Source organism: Nannospalax galili, unplaced genomic scaffold (assembly GCF_000622305.1).
Source record: "Nannospalax galili isolate Female #2095 unplaced genomic scaffold, S.galili_v1.0 scaffold188, whole genome shotgun sequence".
Taxonomy (NCBI): domain Eukaryota; kingdom Metazoa; phylum Chordata; class Mammalia; order Rodentia; family Spalacidae; genus Nannospalax; species Nannospalax galili.
Genome location: NW_008360325.1, coordinates 1,285,395 through 1,307,703, shown reverse-complemented (window position 1 = coordinate 1,307,703; position 22,309 = coordinate 1,285,395). Strand labels below are relative to the sequence as shown.

At 47.6% G+C, this 22,309-nt stretch overlaps 1 protein-coding gene across 4 annotated transcripts in view; it reads left to right on the top strand.

Moving 5' to 3' along the window:
- The window catches only part of Traf3 (TNF receptor associated factor 3), a 131,314-nt gene that overhangs the window by 89,428 nt on the left and 19,577 nt on the right, over positions 1–22,309 (top strand). For 3 of the 4 annotated variants that reach the window (XM_008825582.3, XM_008825580.3, XM_029559867.1), the window contains 6 exons: positions 7,296–7,554; positions 8,912–8,963; positions 13,132–13,236; positions 14,164–14,331; positions 18,362–18,442; positions 21,564–21,638. In XM_008825582.3, coding sequence (XP_008823804.1) covers positions 7,313–7,554; positions 8,912–8,963; positions 13,132–13,236; positions 14,164–14,331; positions 18,362–18,442; positions 21,564–21,638 — 723 coding nt within the window. In that variant the 5' untranslated portion in view covers positions 7,296–7,312. The remainder of the gene's footprint in view (positions 1–7,295; positions 7,555–8,911; positions 8,964–13,131; positions 13,237–14,163; positions 14,332–18,361; positions 18,443–21,563; positions 21,639–22,309) is intronic. The other variant, XM_008825583.3, reaches the window with a different exon arrangement.

The following is a 22,309-nucleotide window of genomic DNA, read 5'->3' as shown; positions in this document are numbered from 1 at the left end:
CGTATCTCCAGATCATAATGCAGAAACAAAATAATATGAAAAACCAAGATAATATGTCCCCACCAAGTGCTATAGAAGTGTTCTACAATGAGAACTACCTAGAGAAACTCCAGGACACAGAATTTAAAAGAATAATCATAACATGATCGAAGGATTCAACGACTTTAAAGAACACAGAAACAAGCAACTCAAAGAGTGCAAAGAGGACAGGGATAAATTCCTAACTGAAGCTAAAGAAAATACAAATATATGGCTGAATGAAATGACAAAGACAATTCAGGATTTCAAGTATAAATTCATAAAAGAGATAGAAATACTCTGACCTCCATCAGTGGAGTGGCTGGCATCTCAGCAGACTGCCAAAGAGTACCAGGTCCTGGCCTCCCTCTGGCATAGGGATTGAGAACACAAGGGATTGCCTGAGAGCCCCTGGATCCTGCCTTCACCTCTTGGTGAGCTTCCCCTATTTGCATACCCATTCCCCTACCTGGGATTTCATGAGGCCCCTCCCAAGACCCCAGGGTAGATCTGGCTTTGGTAGGCTAAGGCTGAGATCCTGGCAGACAGCCTGAGAGGGTGGGTTTCAACCCCCATCGGTGTAGCGGCTCTGATCTCAGCAGACCGCCAGGGCCTGTGAACAAAGGGGACTGCCTGAGAGCCCCCGGCATCCTGCTGTCAGAATACCTGAAGGCAAATCCTGAATCCGTCACTCTGGAGTCCAGCCTTGGCAGACAGAAGAAAAATGAGGAGGAACCCAACAGAGGGATGCTTTTGGAAGCCCTTGTCAAGAAATTCCAGTGGACTCTTATGAACATTTGAAAATTGCCTTGCTCTGCATCCCTGTTCAGCATGGAAGAAGCCAGGGCAGTCTGTGTCCCGATTCCCTGTTGGCAATTTGGGTAACCCCTTCAGAGGATGGTGTGATAAGAATAGGAGGTAGGAATTGGCTAGGCAATTAGGGTAAAAAGACCCCAAAGAAAAGTAGCCAGTTTCTTGGCTAAAACTCACAATGTCCTTGGGCCTCTTAGCAACATACTCTGTTCCAAAGGCCAAAAATGTCAAAAATATTTGGGAGCTCTTATCTAATCCTTAAAAGATTTTAGGGTTACTGCTTCAGATGGGGGAATGTTAGAGTAGTCAAAAACCCCATTTAAAAAAATAACAAAGAAGAAGAAAGAGTACATAAAGTTGTCAGAAAAAAGTGATGGGGAGACATGGGGAGGCGTTGGAGGGGAGGGAGTGGGTGTGGATCTGATCAAAACACCTTATATGCATGTATGAAATTCTCAATAAATTATTTATTTAAAAAAAGAAAAGAAAGGCCACAGACAAACTTCTCCTGAGCATGAGGAGGGAAGGAACAAGCAGACGGTGCCCAGGACCAGAAAGACCAGGGATCGCTTTCTGGACTTCACCCTCTCCTGAGTGCAGGCTGCATGGTCAGGAAAGACTAGTCTGAAGCACATGCAAGACTGGTACCAGATCAAGGGAGAGCCTTCCACAGTAAAACTGCTGAGGAGAAAGCCGGGTACACAGAGAGCAGCAGCTTAGGGAGAGGTGAGAGGCAATGCCTGGTGGCTGCTGCCCTAGCCCACTGTGTCAGGCCCGTGTGAGGTGCAGTTGTCACAGCAGGTGCTGTCCTCACTGTGGAGCAGTCTGAGCACAGGTTCCAAACCCAAAGCTGGGTTCCTCTTCCGTGTGTTTCTTTCTTTTTAAATTTGGGGGGGAAATCCTCTTCCATTTTTATAACTGCGATTTTTTTTATTCTTTGAAAATTCAGAGACATATATAATGTACCTTAATCATATCCACCCCTGTGGCCTCCCTCTGTCCCCACAGTATGTCCCCCTTCTGGCTTAATGCCCCCCCTTTCTTTAAAGATAAGGTCTTGGGGCTGGAGAGATGGCTCAGCGGTTAAGAGCACTGGCTCTTCTTGCAGAGGACCTGAGTTCAGTTCCCAGCACCAATATCAGACAACTCACAACAGCCTGTATCAACTCCCAGTTCTTTTTTTTAATATATTTTATTTTTTATTTTTATTTTATGTGTATGAGTGTATTGCCTGCATGTATGTGAGTGTGCCCGTGTCGTGCAATGCCGCGGAGGTCAGAAGAGGGTTTCGGATTCCCCTGGACTGGAGTTAAGGACGGTTTGTGGACGCCATGTGGGTTCTGGGAATCGAACCCGGGTCCTCTGCAAGAACAGTCAGTGCTCTTAACCGCTGAGCCATCTCTCCAGCCCTCAACTCCCAATTCTTGGGGGAGTCCAATGCCCTCTTCTGGCTTCTGTGGGCTGCACTCACATGGTTCACACACAAAGAAGCAGGCACACGTGCATATACATATAATAAAAATAAAAGTTAAAAGCTGAACTTTGGGTTCTTTGTAGATAAAGTAACATTTTGGAGTCTGTGTGTGTGTGTGTGTGTGTGTGTGTGTAGGAATCAAACCCTAACCCTTGCCCTCTCTGCCCGTGCACTGTACCACTGAGCACTGAGCTGTACCCCACATTCCTTCTCTCTTTTGTGAAGGAATTTCTGCCTAGTCTGTGGTCCAGTTAACTTTAGTGGAATTTTAAATATTGGCATTGTGAACAGAACAACTTGAAAGAAGCTTTCTGACATAGATTTAATAATATTATCTTTCTAAAAAACTTTTTATTTTATGTGTACAAGTGTTATGCCTGCATGTATGTAAGTGCTCTTAACTGCTGAGCCAGCTCTCCAGCCCCAACAATATTAGCTTTGTCACGAAGTGCCTGAGGAAGTCAGAAGAGGGCATTGGCCTCCTTGTGGTTGCTGGAATTTGAACTGGGTCCTCTGTAAGAGCAGCCAGTGCCCTTAACTGCTGAGCCATCTCTCCAGCCCCAGCAATATTATCTTTGTTTATGGCTTAGAAACAGGAAGAAGGTTCTGGAGTTAGGGTCCTGAGTGGGACTATTAGGATGTTGCCCAGCCTCTAAGAGTGCATCGTGCTGCTGGTGCTGAGTGGCTGTGGACAACAGGGCTCCCGAGTTGGGCTGGAAGACTTGATCTTTTTTACTCTTTTTCAACTTTGAGTATATTGCCTGTAGAAACAGTTATTACTCTAGCGGGGGCGTTAAAATTTTCATTTAGACATTTGTTAGCTTTTCAATTAAAAGATACCTGGGGGTCATGAGGTGGCTAGTCAGGTGAAGGCACTTGCTGCCAAACCTGACAACCTGAGTTTGATTCCAGGGATCCATATGGCAGCGACTGCTGTGAGGGTCCTCTGCCCCCATGCATGTGCTGTGGTACACAGCCCCCCCCCAATAAAAGTTATTTTGAAAAAGACATATAATTCATGTGGCATGTCATCTGTGTAGTCAGTGTCCATGAAGAGAAACTGATCATACACTGCAGGTAGGAACTAATTAGGCTTTAGTGATATGCTGTGTGGTAAAACCCAGAAGATAGCAGAAGGCATCTCAATAAAAAGAAACATAAGTCAGAACAATAGTCACTAGGGGACTGGAGAGATGGCTCAGCAGTTCAGAATACTGGTGCTCTTGGAAAGGACTGGGATTTGGATCCCAGCACCCACATGAAGGCTAACAATCTTTGTAACTCCAGTTCTGGGGATCTGACACCCTCTTCTCATGTCCTCTGAAATTGCACGACATGGGTACACTTACACACATGCAGGCATAGCACCCATACACATAAAAACTAACTAAATAAATAAATAAGTCACTAGATTCTCACATGTTGATAGGGGAAATCCCCAGGGTACATTGTTAGAAGCAAAAGAAGGCACAGCTTGAATTCAGATGTTTAATACAGTGTGTGGAGGAAGAAGACCATGACTGACAGCTTCACATGCATCGGCTGGGTCACTGTCATCACTCTAAGCACCAGAAGGGAATCATCCATGCTGGGTAGAAATTGTTCACTCTGTACACGCGTGTTTATGTTTTCTGAGAACGAGCACTCTTAAAATAAAAATGATAACCTTGCACACCCTCTTGTGGCACGCACTGTCCACAGCACGGAGCACTGTGTTCCTTCAGTTTTCGAATGAATGGGACACGCCATATCTGTGTACATATCAAAACTAAATTGGACTAGAATAAGTTATTTTGTATTAGTTTGTATAGATTTTAAATTGGTATATAATTCGTATGCAAAAGTGGCTTTTAGTCTACTTTCTGTCTACCTTCAAAGTAGTAAACCACTACCACTGTGTGATTCTAGAATGCCGTTTCCTTCCCAGCAAGAAGCCCCACACCTTTTAACAGGGGTTAGGTTAGCATGGTTCTCCCTCCTCTGTGCCTGGCAACCATTAGCTCACCGGGTGTCTACACTGCCTGCCCTGGGCACCATGCTCAGGTCCATTTCTCAGGCTCTCTCCCTGCTGGTGAGTGTTCGGCCTCTGGCTACCACCATCCCTACCCCCGCTCCTAACCCCTCAGCTTCTCAGCACCTCCTCCCCTCCCTGAAGCGCCTCCCCTGCCTTCCCTGACAGCCCGAGCTCAGGAGTAGCTGAGGGGGACACAGGCAGGTTGTCAGAGGCCTGGCTGTGGCTGTGAATGCCACGGGTACAGTGCATCCCAGCAGACCTGCCTGCTTCCAGGCACTCTGCCATTTGGGACGGCTGCTACGAGGCTCTTATCGACTCACTTGGTATAGCTTTTTTTTTTTTTTTTTTTTTTGGTCTTTTTGAGACAGGGTCTCCCTGTAGCCCCAGCTATCCTGGATATCCTGGAACTCACTATGTAGACCAGGCTGGCATTGAACTCACAGAGATCCTCCTGCCTCTGCCTCCCCAGTGTTGGGATTAAAGGCACGCCCCGGCTGGTATAGCATTTTTATCTTTTTGCTTCTTTGGCATTTTATAGGAACAAAGACCTACGGTTATCATTTTCACTTGTTTGTGTACAGGAAGGTGTGTTACAGAACAGGAACACGAATCATTTATCATCAGCTTAGTCCTTAGTTGACCCTCAGAAATAGGAATTCACTTCCCAGGAATCATCATTTCTCCTCAACAGACTCCTCACTGAGCACACAGCTTCCTGGATGCTGCAGAGCAGCACAGACTGGAGTTATAAGTAGCTGAAATCCTGCCAGGGTTTCATAGCTCGCAAACGAAAGCCAAAGATCAGTTCCCGAAGCCCAAGTTCTCTGTTCCCGAAGAGTCAGATTGTCACAGAAGTCATTTGAGCTCAGTGGCTCAGGTCTTGCCTTTCATTCTGTTAACTCAGCATGTGGACGCTCAGCACCGAATGTTAACTCAGCATGTATACACTCAGCACCAACCACCTTTCAAGGCCCTGTTGTAGCTGCCTGGGGGCTGTGAGTCAGCAGAACAGACCCAAATCTCAGTCATTTGAGCCTGCCCTCTCTAGGTGGGAAGTGCTATGGAGCAAAGTCACAACATGGTATCTGCTGGGATGGACTGGGGCACAGGCTGGCTGGTGGTGGGCAGAGGATGGGCTTTCTGCAGACCCTTCCATCCAGGCCACTCTTCCACTTAGCTCAGAAAGGTGAGCTCGCATGAAAACTTAATGGCAGGTTGTAAGCAGAGTTTGACCCCTTGAAGTCATCTACAGATTGCACACAGGCTCCTTCACTTTGCTACAGCAGTGTTCTGTTTTACTGAGGTTAAACCCAGGTGTGCTAACCCTCCCATTCATTAATGTGTCTACTGCTGGCCATTTCTATAACAGTCATGAAACAGCAGGAAGCAGCACATGACGAGGGCTTGGGCAGGGGGCGGGGGTAGAGGAGCAGCTCTGCCCAGCTTCCCCCCGAGCACCTGTGTCTACCCCTCATGCCTGGGATGGGGGGGTGTCCCTTGCACTGGCTCAGCTCTGAGTCTCACACTGAGACTTGAGGGAAGTCGGGGAGGACAGATGCTAGTAAGTTTTGGAAGTCTTTCCCTCCGTTTATCTAACAGGTATATGACATGGTGTGGAAAAGGAGGGGTGTGGAGGAGGGAAACTAAATCTTGTACTTTGAAGGCTACCCAGGCCTCTTCCCACAGGCCTTCCCTGAGGCTTCACACTTGGCCTCTGACCTTTCTTACTGAGGTACATGGGGAGCAGGGCTGGCAGGGCAGGCTGAGTGGAGACAGAGGACCTCGGGCCTGTGCACTGGAGTCTTTCAGCTGGGGCCTCCTCAAGGAGGAGTATGAGAGACTGGGCAGGAACTTTTCTGAGGACGCTCACAAGGCTTGAATAAATCGTAACAGTGTCTAGCTTTCAAAGTTCCTTATTATAAAACACATTGTGTAGTATCTGGAAAATAAGGAGAGAAGACTTTATGCCTTGTACCGCCATCTGAACTCATAAGTGCGTTTAGGTAGTTATGTGCTAGCAAATATTTAAGATGATTACTCAGTGTTAATGTGTGTTTATCAATGTTCGGTGTGACGTTCATTAAAGCCAATATTTCCCGAGGAACCTGTTTATCTTCTTTGGCGTCCTTTCATGTTTTCACTCACTGACCTCGGATCAGCTGAGAGCTGCCCAGTCTGGGATCTCTGTAGCTGGTTTAGGAGTCCATCATAGGACTTGCAGGTGGGAGCAGAAACATTTGTAGCCAGGGGTGGGAAATGAACCTGTCCAGGGGGACAGGAGACCCATCCATTCCCATGTCCCTCTGCCAGTCCTGACCTGAGCACCTTCATACCTGCCTGAACCTCAGTCCCACAAAGGGGCCTCACCCTGGGCTCCTCACTGGTTCTGCGTGACAGTACTGTGGCTCTGTGGTGGGGGACTGAGTCAAGGTGACCTGGGCTTGGTAACCCAAGGGCAGAGGGCAGAAATGGGCACCCTGCTTGCCACAGTCACGCTCTGACATTGGTGCCCTGGGGGAGGTGCGGCTGAAGGAAGGGTGATAGTGTGCTGGCCCAAGCCTGGGCCAGCATATCACAGTGTGACAGGACTGCCCAGAACTGGTCAGGAAGTTAACCCGAAAAGAAGATTGGCCAAGAATGGCTGTTGCTTTGGCCGGGTTGTTAGAATGTTGTGCATAAGCCTCTGAGTGTCAGCACAGAAAAACATGGATATTGTTAAAAGTCTTGGAAGTATAGTTTACCACAGCTGCTTTTCAAGAAGTGTTTTGAATAGCAATATTGATAATATTGTCTGGGCAAAGTAGAAAAAAGGAAGGTACTTTGGGTAGTCTTGTTCCCATGGCAGTCTAGGTTTGGGAAGGGTGCTCTAAGTGCTGAAAGAAGCCCTCAGGCACTTTGGTTTTCTAAACCAGTTTGTTGTGCCTTTCCGAGGCAGAGGGTCACACACGCTCCTTATCATTGCTTTTTTCCTGACAGAATTTCTCTTTCCTAACATGGAGTCGAGCAAAAAGATGGATGCTGCTGGTGCACTGCAACCCAACCCACCACTGAAACTGCAACCAGACCGTAGCACGGGGTCAGTGTTTGTCCCAGAGCAGGGAGGCTACAAGGAGAAGTTTGTGAAGACGGTGGAGGACAAATACAAGTGTGAGCAGTGCCGCCTGGTGCTCTGCAACCCCAAGCAGACCGAGTGTGGGCACCGGTTCTGTGAGAGCTGCATGGCCGCCCTGCTGAGGTGGGTGCTGCCCTCCTGCGGCTGCTGGGCAGGGCCGCTGTGCCCGCCCTCACGCGTTCAGCACTCCTTATTTTTCTCAAGCACATCTTGAAGGCTTCAAGCCCAGCTTGGGAGGCCTTTAGGGAGACGCAGGCAGATGCCATGCCTGAGTTTTCTGAGACCTCCGAGCCCTGTCCCACCTGCCTCGCATCCTACCCCCAAGCCTCTCCCCAACATCGCCCCAATGGTGTTGACCACTCTGTCTACAAAACCTGTGTGTCCGTGTGTGGCTGTGTTCTGCTCAAGGAGCTCATGGTTCATAGTGGCAGCAACAGCAAATGAACGCGAGTCATTAAGTGTAGAAAAGAGCTTCTGGGCCAGGGCAGACGATGGCCAGGGTCAACATGCCGGACAGCAGGTGCAAGTCCCAACGCTCACCTAGGGGTACAGGTAGTGTTTGCATAAAGACCCTGGTATGTCAGGAACCTAGTTGAGGTGCTTTGGTATAATCACATGGGCACACTGAAGCCAGGACAGGAGTCTCGTGAGCTGCGTACAGTGGTGCGATCACAAAGGCAGGCATTGTGTTGGCCAGGGAAGAGCCTCATGAGTGGGTACTGTGTATTTGCCAGGCATTGTGCTCGACACTGGAGTCACCGCAAGGCATAGTGCACCCCAGGACACACTGGCCTGAGAGGGACACCCAGCTCCTCTTTCCAACTGGTCACTCACATCTGGGGCACCTAAGACCAAGTCTGAGCACAGCAGCCACCCCTGCTCACCAGTGTCCTCATCTCGTCCTCAGTTCTCTTGTAGGCTTTTCCACTGGACCCACACAGCCCACTTGGCTTTGCCTGCTGAGGGTTAGAGGACTCCAAGCCCAGCTTGGTGGTAGCACAGAAGACTTATCACCTGATTCCCTCAGAACAGTACCTACTGTATCTTGGACCCGGGACAATCTTAGAGTGGGGTAGCCCAGGGGTATAGGCAGCTCCCCTATGCAGATGGTATTGGTGTTTTTATACACCATGAAACTGCTGTGGCCCAAGACCAGAACACCAGGAGGCCTTTGGCATCTGTGGGGGCTCCCTTCAGAGAGGTCCTCTCGGAGAGCCAGTGTGGTTCTAGCAGGACAAGTCACTTTCATATTTGAGGGAAACTTTCTAAGTGGGACTAAACGAAGTTATTGAACTTAATAGCTTCCTTTTGAAAAAATACTATTTTTAAAAGTTCAGCTCTTTTCTCCTGTGGCTTCATATTGAAATTAGATTTTCTGTCAAGTCAGAGCAGGCCTGACTACAAAGGGAAGGATTTATGTGCCTCGTGAGCCTGAGGGGAAGGAGCCATTGCCCTAATGGTCTTGCTATGTTTCTTTCAGCTCCTCAAGTCCAAAATGCACAGCGTGTCAAGAAAGCATCGTCAAAGACAAGGTATTCTTGTTTGTTTCCTTCTTCAGATGGGCTTGATCTGTAGCCCAGGGAGCCTCAAACTACTGGTCCTCCTGCCCTGGCCCCTTTGAGTACATGCATGCCACCGTGCTGGGGTTGTTGTGTGGCTAATACAGTTCACATAGCGTGCATCCAGTGGTCTGGAATTCAGTTTAATTCTTAAAACATATAATGGGAGGTGGTGCATGAGTGCCATGGCGTGCGTGTAGAGGTCAGAGGACAACTTGGTGGAGTCAGTTCTGTCCTTCCGCCTTTAATTTTTATTGTTTTATTTTACTTTTGTTATTTTGTTCTCCCTGTAGCCTCAGCTGACCTGAAACTTGGTGTGTAGACCAGATTGGCCCTGACTTCATAAAGATCCACCCACCTCTGCCTCCAGAGTGCTGGGATTAAAGGCATGCAGCTACCACGCCTGGCTATTATTTTTATTTAATTTTATGTGTATGAGTGTTTTGCCTGCATGTATGTTACGTGTACGACGTTCATAGAGTGTCTATAAAAATCAGAAGAGGGCGTCAGATCCCCTGGAACTGCAGTTATGGACAGGTGTTTACTGCCATGTGGGTGCTGGGAACAGAACCCAGGTCCCTTGTAGGAGCAGAGCATCACTGAGCACCACCATCTCTCCAGCTTCCCGTCTACCTTTACATGGGTTCCAGAGATCGAACTCAAGTTCCCAGGCTTGCACAGCAAACACCTTCACCACCGAGTCATCCCACTGGCCCTGGAGCTCAGTGTGATCTCATAGTTGTTTTTAGTTCATTTGTTTCTTGTATTCTGTTTCTGTGGCAGAGTCTCCCAGTATAGCTCTCCCAGGCTACTTGGAATGCACCATGTAGCTCAGTCCTTGTGCTTCCACACCAGACTTCGTGGGTGTTAATATATGGCTCTGTCAAGCTTTGTTTCATACAGTTTCCATTCTGCTCTCTGGAATTCAGTTTTACTTTGTTTTTTAATATTTTTTTTGTTGGGGGTGGGAGAATCTAGGCCAGGCTAGCCTTGAACTCACTTAGTAGCTGAGAACGACTTGAATTCTTGAGCCTTTCCACCTCTCAAGTGTTTGTACTGCAGATGTGAACTACCCACCTGGTGTATGCGGTGCTGGTACTCTGTCCCAGGGCCTCATGCATGCTAGGCAAACACATTACTGACCTGAGCCTGCCTTCTGTCCCTTTGTTCTGTTTTGGTTTTGAGAGAGGGTCTCTTTACCTACCCCAGACTGGCCTTGAGCTCATGGCAATCCTGCCTCAGCCTCCCAGGATTACAGGCATGTGCTGCCATGTCCAGCTCTTTGTTTTGTTTTTAATTTTATGTATTTTGTAGTTTGTATGAGTGTTTTGCCTGTATTAAATGTGCCATGTGTGCAGTACCTCTGGAGGCCAGAAGGCATTGGGTCCCCTGGAACCAAAGTTAAAATCGGTTGTCAGCCACACACTGGGAACTGAACCCAGGTGCCCTGCTTTTAACCACTGAGCCGTCTCCACAGCCCCCAGCTCTTAGTTTTAGCAGTAATGCAGCAGACTTGAAGCCTGACTTGTGCTGTGTGAGCAGCTGGGCAGACATGAAGGGCCGTGTCAGATGCGTTTGTCAGTCTCCGACTCCTGCATGACACTTTACCCAGTTGTTGTGCCCCTCACAGTGCCAGTCTCACCTGCTGACTCCTGAAAGGAGTAGGAGTGGGGAATTGTGGGACGTGCCAAGAAGCCTGTTGTGACTGTCAGTGGCTGTCTGTGCCAGGTCACTGCCATTGTCATGGCTCACTGTCCCAGACAGCGTATACGCAGCGTTTACCTTCAGATCTGCCAGAGAGGGGCTGTTTGAACTTCTTCTCCTTCTCCCTCACCAGTGTCTTGAAGTCCTAAGACATGGGGGAGACCAACTTGCTGTCTGTGGCTATCACTGCACATCTGAGGCTGGGCACCACCAAAGCTCGCCTGCAGCCTTCCTCCTGGAAGTCCATCCCTCTCCTTCCATCTGGCAGGTGGCCATCAAGTACTGCTGAGTCCTTCCAGGCGCACTTGGAGCTTGAGAAAATCATTCTTAAAGTGCTTAAATATCAATTAAAATGTGTATGGTCCCAATATTTTGATTAATGAACCCAACAATTTTTTAAAGTAGGCTATTAAGTTTGACAGTAAGAGCCTTGCTCTGGGGTTTCCCCTCAAAAGCATTTCAAGTGCTGGACTTGTTGGTCAGGGGCAGCCCAGGTGAGGACGACCCAGGTGAGGCTACTGGCAGCAGGTGTCCCTGGGCTGGACAAGGACGTCTGATGACACCTGTTCTGGAAGGTTTTAGAGAGGGAGCCAATCTCCCATGCTTTTTCTTAGATAAATTTTCTGACTTCCTATAAATCTGCTGCTGGAGACTCCGCTTAGTTATGAAAGGACAAGCAGATGACTCAGCCCTGCTCTGCATCTTAGTGTGGCAGTGGGTTACCTTGTTCACATGTATTTGACAGGTATGACTGAAAAGAACATTGAAGCAACAGGCTTGGGTGGGTTATTCTGTTTTGTTTCGTTTGTTTTGTCTTTTTGAGACAGGGTCTCCCTGTAGCCCCAGCTGGCCTGGAACTCACTATGTAGACCAGGCTGGCCTCAATCTCACCGCCATCTGCCTGCCTCTGCCTTCCAGGTGCTGGGATTAATTTCTGTTTTCGATTATCTGTATTCATGTGTATCTGCGTACGTTTGTGCGTGAGTGCACTACTTGTTGAAGCCAGATGTTGGATCCCTTGGAGCTGGAGTTACAGGCCATTGGGAGGCACCTCGTGTGAGTTCTAGGAACCAAACTCTGGTCTTCTGGAGCAGCACACACATGCTCTTGACCACTGAGCCATCTCTTCAGCTTTATATATACATACATCTTTATTTTATGTGTGTAAGTGTGTGCCTGCGTGTGCATAAATGCACCTGTGTCATGCAGTGTTGGAGGAGGTTAGAAGAGGGCATCGGATCCTCAGGAACTGGAGTTACAGACAGTTGTTAGCCACCATGTGGTACTGGGATTCAAACCCAGTCCTCTGCAAGAGTAGCCAGTGCTCTTGACCACTGAGCCATCTCTCCATCCCCCACCTTAGATTTTGAGACAGAAGTTTTTACTGAGTCAAGAGCTTGCTGGTTGGCTAAATTAGCTGGCAGCAAACCCCAGGAATCTGCCTCCCTAGCACTGGAATTAGAAGTGCACACCACCATGCTTGGCTTTTATGCAGGTACCGGAGATCTGAACCAGAGCCTCAAGCTTTTACAGCAAGCATTTATCAACCGAGCCCCTTTGTTAATAAGTCTGACCAGCTCTTGATTCTCTCTCTTCCTGGAGGGCTGGGAAAGGCATAATAAGTGTCCCCCCTTCCTCCGTCACAGGATCGGCAGGTGGGAGTTTCTCAGAAATGCCTGAAGACTACGATGCCGTAGACTTAGTGGACTGAGAGTCCTTGTTTTCTGAAGGAAAATAAAATTAAAGGGAAACAGGTGTTCATTTTTAAGGGGAAATGGTTTATTATTAGGTTAACCTTTATAATACATATTTAAAAGCTTCCTTTGGGCTATGATGTGGTAGAGCACTCCCCTAGCAGGCTCAGAGCCCTGGTGTTCCTCCCCAGCACTGAGGATGACAGGAACAAGGCCTCCTTTCTATGAAAACTGAGGTTATAAGGAGTATAACCACAGAAGGAACCAAAGTAAGTGTTTCACAGGTTGTCCAGAATGTAGTCTCCATAGCTGTTGGTCTGATTCTGACAAGTCCCTGTACAGGGTGTTGGTGTTGTGTGCCGGCACATTGGCGAGTCCTTTGGCAGGTGTACCTTCATGGCCACTTGCTCCAGGTTGGCAGTGTGCATGGACCTTCTGTCCTGCGCTGAGGGTATGTCAGCACTCAAGGATCATAAATGCTACAAAATGATCTTCACTCATTCAGTATACGCCATTTTCTTTTGGTCTATTGAAAGGTAGTTAATAGTTAAGGTTCTGTAATTTAAATGGTATCTCTTGGTGGGGCCGGCTCCTTCGTTCCACCTAGAGATTAACATAGTCCTTATGCTTTCTGGGGTCCACTCAAGAGTTGCTCTCATGATTTTTTTAAAGTGGTTTTGCCTTGTCCAGAGAGGCAAGTGAAGATTAAGAAGTATTAATCCTCTGACTCCCTTTTAATTCAGGTGTTTAAGGATAATTGCTGCAAGAGAGAGATTCTGGCCCTTCAGATCTACTGTCGGAATGAAAGCAGAGGTTGTGCAGAGCAGCTGGCGCTGGGACATCTGCTGGTAAGTACCCGGGTGGCACTGGAGGCTTCTGTGTTCGGGAGTGTGGGTGCCTCCCCTCATCCAGCTCCCTCATCCAGCTGTGTGCCTGGTCAGGGTTGTGTGGTGCTGTGTTTGCTGTATTCTTTCAAATAAACCACGGAGGAAAGTGGGCCAAGCCCTGGGACGTACAAGGTCACTCTTCATGACCTCAGTGAGTTGTCCTCCCCACCCTACTTAGAATAGAGAAATCTGAGTCAGATTTTAATTTTGAAGGACACATTAGAACTTGTTTTTCACAATGAAATTCCATCTAACTCTCTCTACATAAATTTTTTAATTATATTGGATTTTATTCTGGGAAGAGGTTTGAATTAGAATAAAACAAAGGGTTCAGAGGGGTTTTGTGGGTTTTTGGTGGGGAGTTTACATAGGGTCTCACTATAGGCCGTGTGTGTGTGTGTGTGTGTGTGTGTGTGTGTGAGACAGGCTTGCTGTATAGTCCAGACTGGCCTTGAACTCAGGCACTCTCCTGCCTTGGCCAAAACGGAGTTCTTTTTTTTTTTGTCTTTTTGAGACAGGGTCTCCCTGTAGCTCCAGCTGTCCTGGAACTCATTATGTAGACCAGGCTGGCCTCGAACTCACAAAGATCCGCCTGCCTCTCTGCCTCCCAAGTGCTGGGATTAAAGGCGTGCGCCACGGCAAAACAGAGTTCTTAACAGAACCTACCCCTGTCCTGTTAGCCGGGAAGACAAGAAGACAGTCCCTTGTTCACAGCGTGGGCTAACAGTGCAGCGTGAGCCTTGGTGTCTCTTGGGGTGTTTGCACGGCACTGTCCAGTGTCTGGGGGCGCGGCCTTCTGCAGAACTGCACTGTCTACCTGTGTGGACGTTACATCCTGTCATTTCACACTGTGATTTTGCCAGTTAAGAGCTTTGGTTTGTTCTACAGGTGCACCTAAAAAATGAGTGCCAGTTTGAGGAACTTCCCTGTGTGCGTGCTGACTGCAAAGAAAAAGTATTGAGAAAAGACTTGCGGGATCACGTGGAAAAGGCCTGTAAATACCGTGAGGCCACATGTAATCACTGCAAGAGCCAAGTTCCCATGATCACCTTGCAGGTGCGCTGTTGTCTATTCATCTCCATTCACGCAGCTCTGTGTACTTCCTCTGCAAAGCGGGTTTTAAATGATGGTGCTAACAGGAGTAAAGAGAAAGAGAGAGGGCTAAATAGCAATTTTCATCTAACTATTTCAGAGCAATGTTGTATCTGTTTTGCCCACTTTGATTTATATGATTAACATTTCCCATTGCCTTGATTCCCTATCATTTTTGATGTCAAAAAAATGAAGAATGATTATTCAAAAAAGGTAGAATTTATAACTTGTCCCAGAGAATAGTCTCCAAATGTTGATAGAGTGCTTGTCTTCCACAGCTGTGTGACACAGCCAGCACCCACAGCAGGCCCGTTTACCCACAGTGTTGAAGTGCAACTGTCTGTCTTGGGGAAAGATAAGATGAGGCTTTCAGTGCTCTCCTGCTGCACTTGTCTTGGCACGGTTCTGTGTGTTGGAATCATTTCTGTGAAGATGAATGGAGAGAGGTTGAGGGTAGAGGACCAGCCTTATAAACAGCCATTCACTAAATAAACCCTTGCTGTCTACCTACTGTGTGCAATCCTCTTCCAAGAGTGGAGCTTCTCTGAGAAGCTCACTTTCTGTGGGAGAGATACTACAAATAATGGCTCGGGTGCTCTTAAGAGCTGTGAAGAAAAGCACTGAGCATCAAGGGAAAGGGGTCATCAGCCCTGGATTGGGGTGACTTTCATAGAAGGGGGCCCAGAGGGGAGCATTAGACTCTGAGGAGGCCAGTGGGTATTAGGGATCATTCGGATGCAGGCAGGCATGGTAGCAGCGGGCAACCAGAGGATGAGGAAATGCTCTGGGAGGCCTTGAGCTCGGGAAGCATCGTGGGCAAAAGGGAGCAGGGAAGTGGTACTGGGCACATCTCAGGTGGGTAGCGCTTTCTTGCGTGGCTGGTAGCTCAAACGTTTGTGAATTATGGATGATGCCAGTGCTGTGACAGGAGCATCTGCAGGAACTGGGGTGTCCTGCCAAGATGGAGTTTGCAGGGGGCATAACAAGCTATAGGGTGGATTGGGGAGGGGAACAGTCTGGGCCATAGTCATGTTTGAATTAGTACTTGTAGCCCAGAGACTGGAGCAAGAGGACAGGAGGACAAGTTCACAGAGGCCAGGACATGGGCTGCTTACATGTTGCTAAGAGGGAGCCTCAGAAAGGATCAAGGACCCAGCGGCCTGGCGGGTTCCTGAGACTGGGTTATCAGAAGGGAAGGACTGTAGGAGTGCAGCAGGGCCACTGCTGAGTTTCTGGTGTCTGTCCTCAAACAAGTCAGGACCACCATGTAGGGAGTCTCCTACCCTGGAAAGTGAGGTGTACTCCCGTCTCCCCTCCCCTCCTCTCACCAGTCCAAACCTGGGCCTCTTCCTCTGAAGTCTTTTCTGCTGGGACACTGTGGGCATCCCCAGTTACTTGTGACTTTGAAGGGCTGTGCCAGGCCTGGGAACGCATACCTGTGAGAGAGGCCTGAGGGTCATGGGTTCAAGGCTGTGCTCTTTTCTACATAACCAATGATGTGAAAGCAAAACTCTCATATCAAAGGAGATGAGAGATAGTTTAGTCTGGAGCCAGGTGTGAGTCATCATAGCCTGGGAACACAGATTCAGGTCACCCCAAATTCCGTGTTTCAATGTGGTAACAGTTTCATGAAGTTTTAGTAGTAACAGAGCAAAGAAAGCCATGAATCAAGACACTTCAGATACGTTGGTAGACACTCCGAATCAAGTCACAGTAGAGCAGGGAGAGCTTTGCTGTAGGCCTCGAGTTGGTGGAAGCTACTAGTCTGCCAAATCAGTATATCCCAAAGGTTCCTGTTAGTCACAGTGCGTCAAGTCTGACAGGTGGTTCAAGATAAACTGTAAATAGACTTGGGACCTAGAACATTCCAAACTTCACAGTCTTTGAAGTGCTAATCAGCCTGCAGAAGATTCGGTTGAAGATGCAGGGTTTTTTCACATTGTCTTCTTATAAACTAGTACATAATGAATTTTTTTTTTGTCTTTTTTTGAGACAGGGTCTCCCTGTAGCCCCAGCTGTCCTGGAACTCACTATGTAGACCAGGCTGGCCTTGAACTCACAGAGATCTGTCTGCCTCTGCCTCCCGAGTACTGGGATTAAAGGCGGGTGCCACCACGCCTGGCTTTGAATTGATTTTTTAAAAAATTGGGTACATTATTTGACTTTAACTACTGTAACAAAATATGAAGCTGGTGACTTAAAACAGCAGAAGTTTATTCTTTGAAGTCTAGAAATGAGAAGCCAAGGAGTTGGCAGGGCCAGGTTCCTGTCTCCAGCTCTAAAGGAGAGCCTTCTCCATCTTCCTAGCCTCCACTGGTTGCCACCAACCCTTGGCTAGTAGCTGCACCACCCAACTCTGCCTCCACATTTAACTGGCTGCCCCTAAGTCCTTGACTCTCTAAAGATGACAGTCATAAAACAGGCCTCGTCCTAACAAGCAACAACTGCAAAGAACCAGTTTCAGTAAGGCCCCATTCACAGGTTCTGAATGGACATGGACAGTATTGTGGGAGGACCCTTTTGAGCTCGCTGCAGTGGATAGAGGCCCTGAAAAGGCAATTCAAGGAAAAGAAACAGCCATCAGTAAAGATGAAATACGCGCTTACCAGCATTACTAAGAACTGCAGGTCCGACTGCAGGTATCTTCTCCTGTTAGATTGTCAGACTGAAAAGCCTGATAGAACTGGTAAGGTGTAGGATTTGCATTCTCATGTCATAGGATCTCAGTTGGTATCAGGTGACTGGAGGGCAATTTATCATCTAGCTTAAAGCCTCTGAACCCTTTGACACCTACAGCACCTCCCTCCAGGTGTCCTCACTCTCTGTCTTTCTGAGTCCGTACTCTGCTCTACAGACGTGGCTCTTGATAGGGTGGTCTGATCACTCCCAGCTGGTCAGTGTCAGAGAAGTGAGGCTGTGTGCCAGGGTTTACCCTCTGAAGCAACAGGAAGCCTTCACCTTATGGTGCCTAAGAATTCTAGATCCATGCACACCCCACTTGCTGGGGTCTGTGAAGGAGGACTGTGGTCAGGCTCTACCTTGTCCAGCCTTGCTAGTCAGTGTGGAATGGTAGTAGACTTGCCCACCAGGGGCTCTGTGGGATTCTGAGATCTGAGCTTCGCAGCAGAATAGCCGCATGTTGTAGGTGTTCCCCCTGCTCTACAGACACAGTGTGCACACCCAGAGGACTCAGGCTTTCAGAATTCACCAAGTAAGGCTGAACCTGGTAACCCCCTCAGGTGAGTGCCCTGCCCTAAGTGTACTTCCCTTGCATGGGCCACTGTCCCTGGCCCTTGTATGACCTAGTTAGACTGAGGCTGGAGCAAGCACTGTCCTCCATTCGTCCATCTAAAGACAAACATCACTGGAGGCCAAAGGAGCCAGAAAACCTGCCAGCACCTGGAAGTGTCTGCGGAGAACTGCCAGGAAAACTGCTCAGCAGTGGTTGCTGTGCTGTTTCTTCCATCTCTGCCTCTGTCTTTGCTGTGGGCTGGCGGCATGTTCTAGGGTCCTTGGCAGAGTCCTTGCCTTTGCTTTGTTTATAGAACATACCCAGAGCACGCCTGTGACCAGGTGTCCAGCAAGTTCTCTTAGCATTAAGTTTAGAGTCCCCGTCCATCCTCTACAGAGCTGAAAGTCATACCATTTTTAAAACATTCAAGAAGTTGTCCTCTCCAGACTCCAAACTGAAAGAGTAGTGGAAAATCTGAGGATGGGCTTATGCCCAACCAGGTGGTATCCACAGGGTCTTGTGACCTGGGAGTTGCATGGGGCAAGTATGCTGCTGGGGAGAGAAGCTGGCATTATGGTGCCGCAGTGTTCTCTGTCAGCCCCCACTAAGTCAGAGCTGATGTGAGGTCTCCAGCCTAGGCTCTCACACATGAATATAAGGTGCTGACGGTGAGCAAAGCCTTCTTTGGGTCTACATGGGGATGTCAGTGGGCTTCAAGAACAGACTGTGCTCTGGAATTGATGTGCTTCCTTTTCTTTGTAGAAACATGAAGACACTGATTGCCCCTGTGTGGTGGTATCCTGCCCTCATAAGTGCAGTGTCCAGACTCTTTTGAGGAGTGAGGTAAGGCACAACCAGGGCTCAGTCAGGAGCTCGTGACATCTGCAGGCCCAGTGTGCTGTAGATGCCACTTTTCCGTGGCTCACGGGCACCTGGTGTTCTCTTGATTGACATATGACAGTATGTGTACCAGGAAAACAAAACTGTAGTAACTTTTTGGAAGTCAGAAGCAGTAAAAAGCTACAAAAAGGTGAAGTCACGGTTAAAGGCACTGTTAAGAATTGAGAAAATGTGACTACTTCTGTCTATAGTGCAAGTAAAGGTGAGACTTCATGTCCTTAAAAGTGCTGTTTTTAAATCTAAAATAGTGAATTACTGTAAGATTGTATAAGAAAAGTGAATTTATGGACTGGAGAGATGGCTCAGCAGTTAAGAGCACTGACTGTTCTTGCAGAGGACCCAGGTTTGAGTCCCAGCACCCATATAGCAGCTAACAGCCATCCGTAACTCCAGTTCTAGGGGATCCAGCGCCCTCTTCTGACTTCTGTGGCCTTGTATGACATGGGTGCACTTACACATATGTAGACAGTAAATTCATACACATAAAATATTTTAAGAAGAAAGAAAGGTTAATTTAGACCTTGTAACACCATTTTGACCACCTCATGGGCAGGGGCAATCCTGAGTGAGAAGTAAGGCACCCACGTTTTAGGGGTTTGGTTTGGTTTGGTTTTGGTTTTTTTGAGACAGGGTCTCCCTGTAGCCCCAGCTATCCTGGAACTCACTATGTAGACCAGGCTGGCCTTGAACTCAGAGATATCCACCTGCCTCTGCCTCCCCAGTGCTGGGGTTAAAGGTGTGCGCCACCACACCCGGCACATTTTAGGGCCTTTTTAAGAGCACATGTGGAGAGTTTAGGGGCTGCACATCGTACCTTGCCCAGGTACTTCTGTGAGACAGGTACATTGTACCATTAACTTTACTGGATCAGGATATATCTAGACAGAAAATTCCAGGCATTTGTAACACTTTGGCATGTGACCCTGACCTGGACCCTCTGTGGTTGCTGAGTGGCTGAGGCTTTGAGCTAGGGAACCTGCTCACATCAGCCTTCTTCAGCAATGTGGTATCTTCCTGGGTGGTAAGAAGAAGGTAGCCTGGGATATCCCTATGGAGCAGAGGGGCCAGTGTGGGCCTAGTGCTAGGGGCACAAAGAGCAGGGAGCACCCCAAGAATTCACCAACCTCCCAGCATAGTATTGGTTAAGGGTGGTAACAGGCCTCTGGGCCGCAAATGTGCTTCGGGGAGGACCTGGGGAAAGTACATGTAAATTGTTTTCTTGACTGAACACTGGAGGGTCCTTGTGTTAAAGTTAATGTGTAAAGAGTATGAACTGTTAAAATAATGCCCAGCATTTTTATGACACTGTCTTAAATTTCTGTTCACTCAGAGCTCTGAGTTGATTTAAACAAACAAACAAAAAAAGAATGTTTAAACTTAAATTTTTGGTTTCTAGTGGAAGGAACCATTGGGCTGTGCATTATCCTCTTTTCTATTCTGAAGGCTTATAAATTCTATAGGCTGAGAGCGCTGATAGTCAAACCAAGTTAGGAAAAGCAGGATGCTGTGTTTAAGCTGTATGCTAGAAATAACATGTCAGAACAGTGTGCCCCTGATTTTATCAGTAAAAATGTTAGCTGATTGGGGCTTGAGAGATGGCTCAGTGGTTAAGAACACTGACTGTTCTTGCAGAAGACCCAGATTCGAATCCCAGCACCCACATGGCAGCTAACAACTGTCTGTAACTCCAGTTCCAGGGGATCTGACAGCCTCTTCTGTCCTCTGCGGGACACGGGTGCACTTACCTACATGCAGGCAATACACGCATTACACATAAAAATAATAAATAAATAAAATTTCACTTAAAAAAAAGTGTCAGCTGATCAAGTCTGCAGCCGTAACAATAGCTCTGGAAGAATGTGTCTTAAGATGACAAATTGACTTTGTGGGGAGCAGTCTTCGTGTGCAGGTCCGTGCTGACATCCTGCCTATGGAACCTTTGAGGTGCTCCCTCTGAGTTCAGCCCAGGGCTTCTTGGCTGGGGTCACAGAAACTGAAGGCACATTAGGCTGCTGATCTTGGTGACTCTGCCCAGCTCATAGACTGTTCTGGAAGACTGGCTGTGGTAGGGCCTCAAGGCCCTTTTCCAGGTGCACCTTTCTCCTGAGCTATTGTAGCAGGGCCAGTGAACAGAGGTAAATGGACCCACATTCGTCCCTGAGCCCTAAATACTAAGTGTAAGGAAGTGACTACCTTGGTCCTGTGAGACCAAGAAGTCCTGATCATACCTGCACCCACAGACAATGCAGAATGTGAGCTGTAAGGACAAGGCGGCTGGCACACAGGACACATGTTCCAGCCCTGCAGGTACAGGAGCCCTGAGCATAAGTCTGTCTTTAAAACAGAGCCTTGCAGTCCTTTTTCTTTCTGGGACGCCCTGATAGGCTTATCTGTTCTCACACTGGAGCAGAACAAGAGGCTTTTTCCTTCAGTATAGCATAGATGGTCCCAGTGGCTCCTAGTTCTCCACCCATCAGAGAAGAGAGCAAAAGATTCCTGTTGTTAGGATGGCTGTAGAGCTCTTTGTGAAACTTGTGAGTTTCTGACCATACCAAGGGTAAAGGCTTTCCAGATGAAGGAAGAACTCCTCTCCAATCCTGAGTGTTGCAAGTACTGGTTCAATGCACAAGCTTGCTTTGAGAATAGATTTATTTTTGTGTGTTGTATATTAGGTGTGTAACCCAATTGCATCCCGAATGCTTTCTGATTTTTTTGTGTTTCGTACAATTTTTGTTATTAGTCTTTAAATGTACATTTCAGTTTATGTTTTTTTTTTCTTTTTAATTCTGGCATGTCACTTTTTGAACAATCTGTTCTAAGGAAATTGCAAGTTTAAGAAATGTTAAAGTAAATGTATTTTTGTATATTGGTGTGTATATGTGTATACCCGTGATGAAACTGTAGATTTATTGCCTGAAGTCTAGGCATCAGGCGATGTGGAGCACAGCTGCAGATGATAAACGCCCTTCTTAACAGTACAGCCAGATGCTTTCTGTGCCCTGATGTGTTTGAACATTTTCATGCAAACATTTGTGCCACAACTCACGTCTCTTTCCCGTTGCAGTTGAGTGCACACTTGTCAGAGTGTGTCAATGCCCCCAGCACCTGTAGTTTTAAGCGCTATGGCTGCGTTTTTCAGGTCAGTATCCAACATCCGTCCTTCCCAGTCACTCACATTCTGCCATTGAAGAAAGTGCTCATAATAATATTTTAACTTGTAAGTTTTCACTCTTTTAGTCTTTGTCGTGAAACCGAAACACCCTGTTGCATGGGTAAAGACAGCCACATGCAGCAGGTGTGGAGTTCGCTTGCCAGGCCGGGGTTGTTTGAGACGCAGGTGGACACTGCCATGGGAAAATCAGTATGCTAGGAGAGCAACGGCACCCCTGGCGGCTGGGAAGGCTAGAGACAGTAGGCGCTGTGGGCTCTGTGGACATTCGAGCGATTACTGGAGTGTCAGAGAATACTAACTAGATGTAGCTTTGATATCATGTGTCAGTCTATAGCTAAAAGAGTCACATACATGAGTGTCCATAAATGTATTCTGTTTACACATGTGTGCTGATTCTGACATCTGCCAGGGTTGTATTTTGAACTGAGCAAAACCCGTAGCAAACCCACCTCTGGAGCAGTGTAAGTGTCAGAGCCTGCTGCAGGTTTCTGATGTTCCTTTTTTTTTTTTTCTTTTTTTTTCTTTTTTTTAAACATGTCTGAAATTGCTAGCGAATGAAGATTGAGCTTTTATTCAAATATATATACCTTAATCTTAAAACTTCCAGAAGGCCAAATATATTATAATAGAAGTGTTGT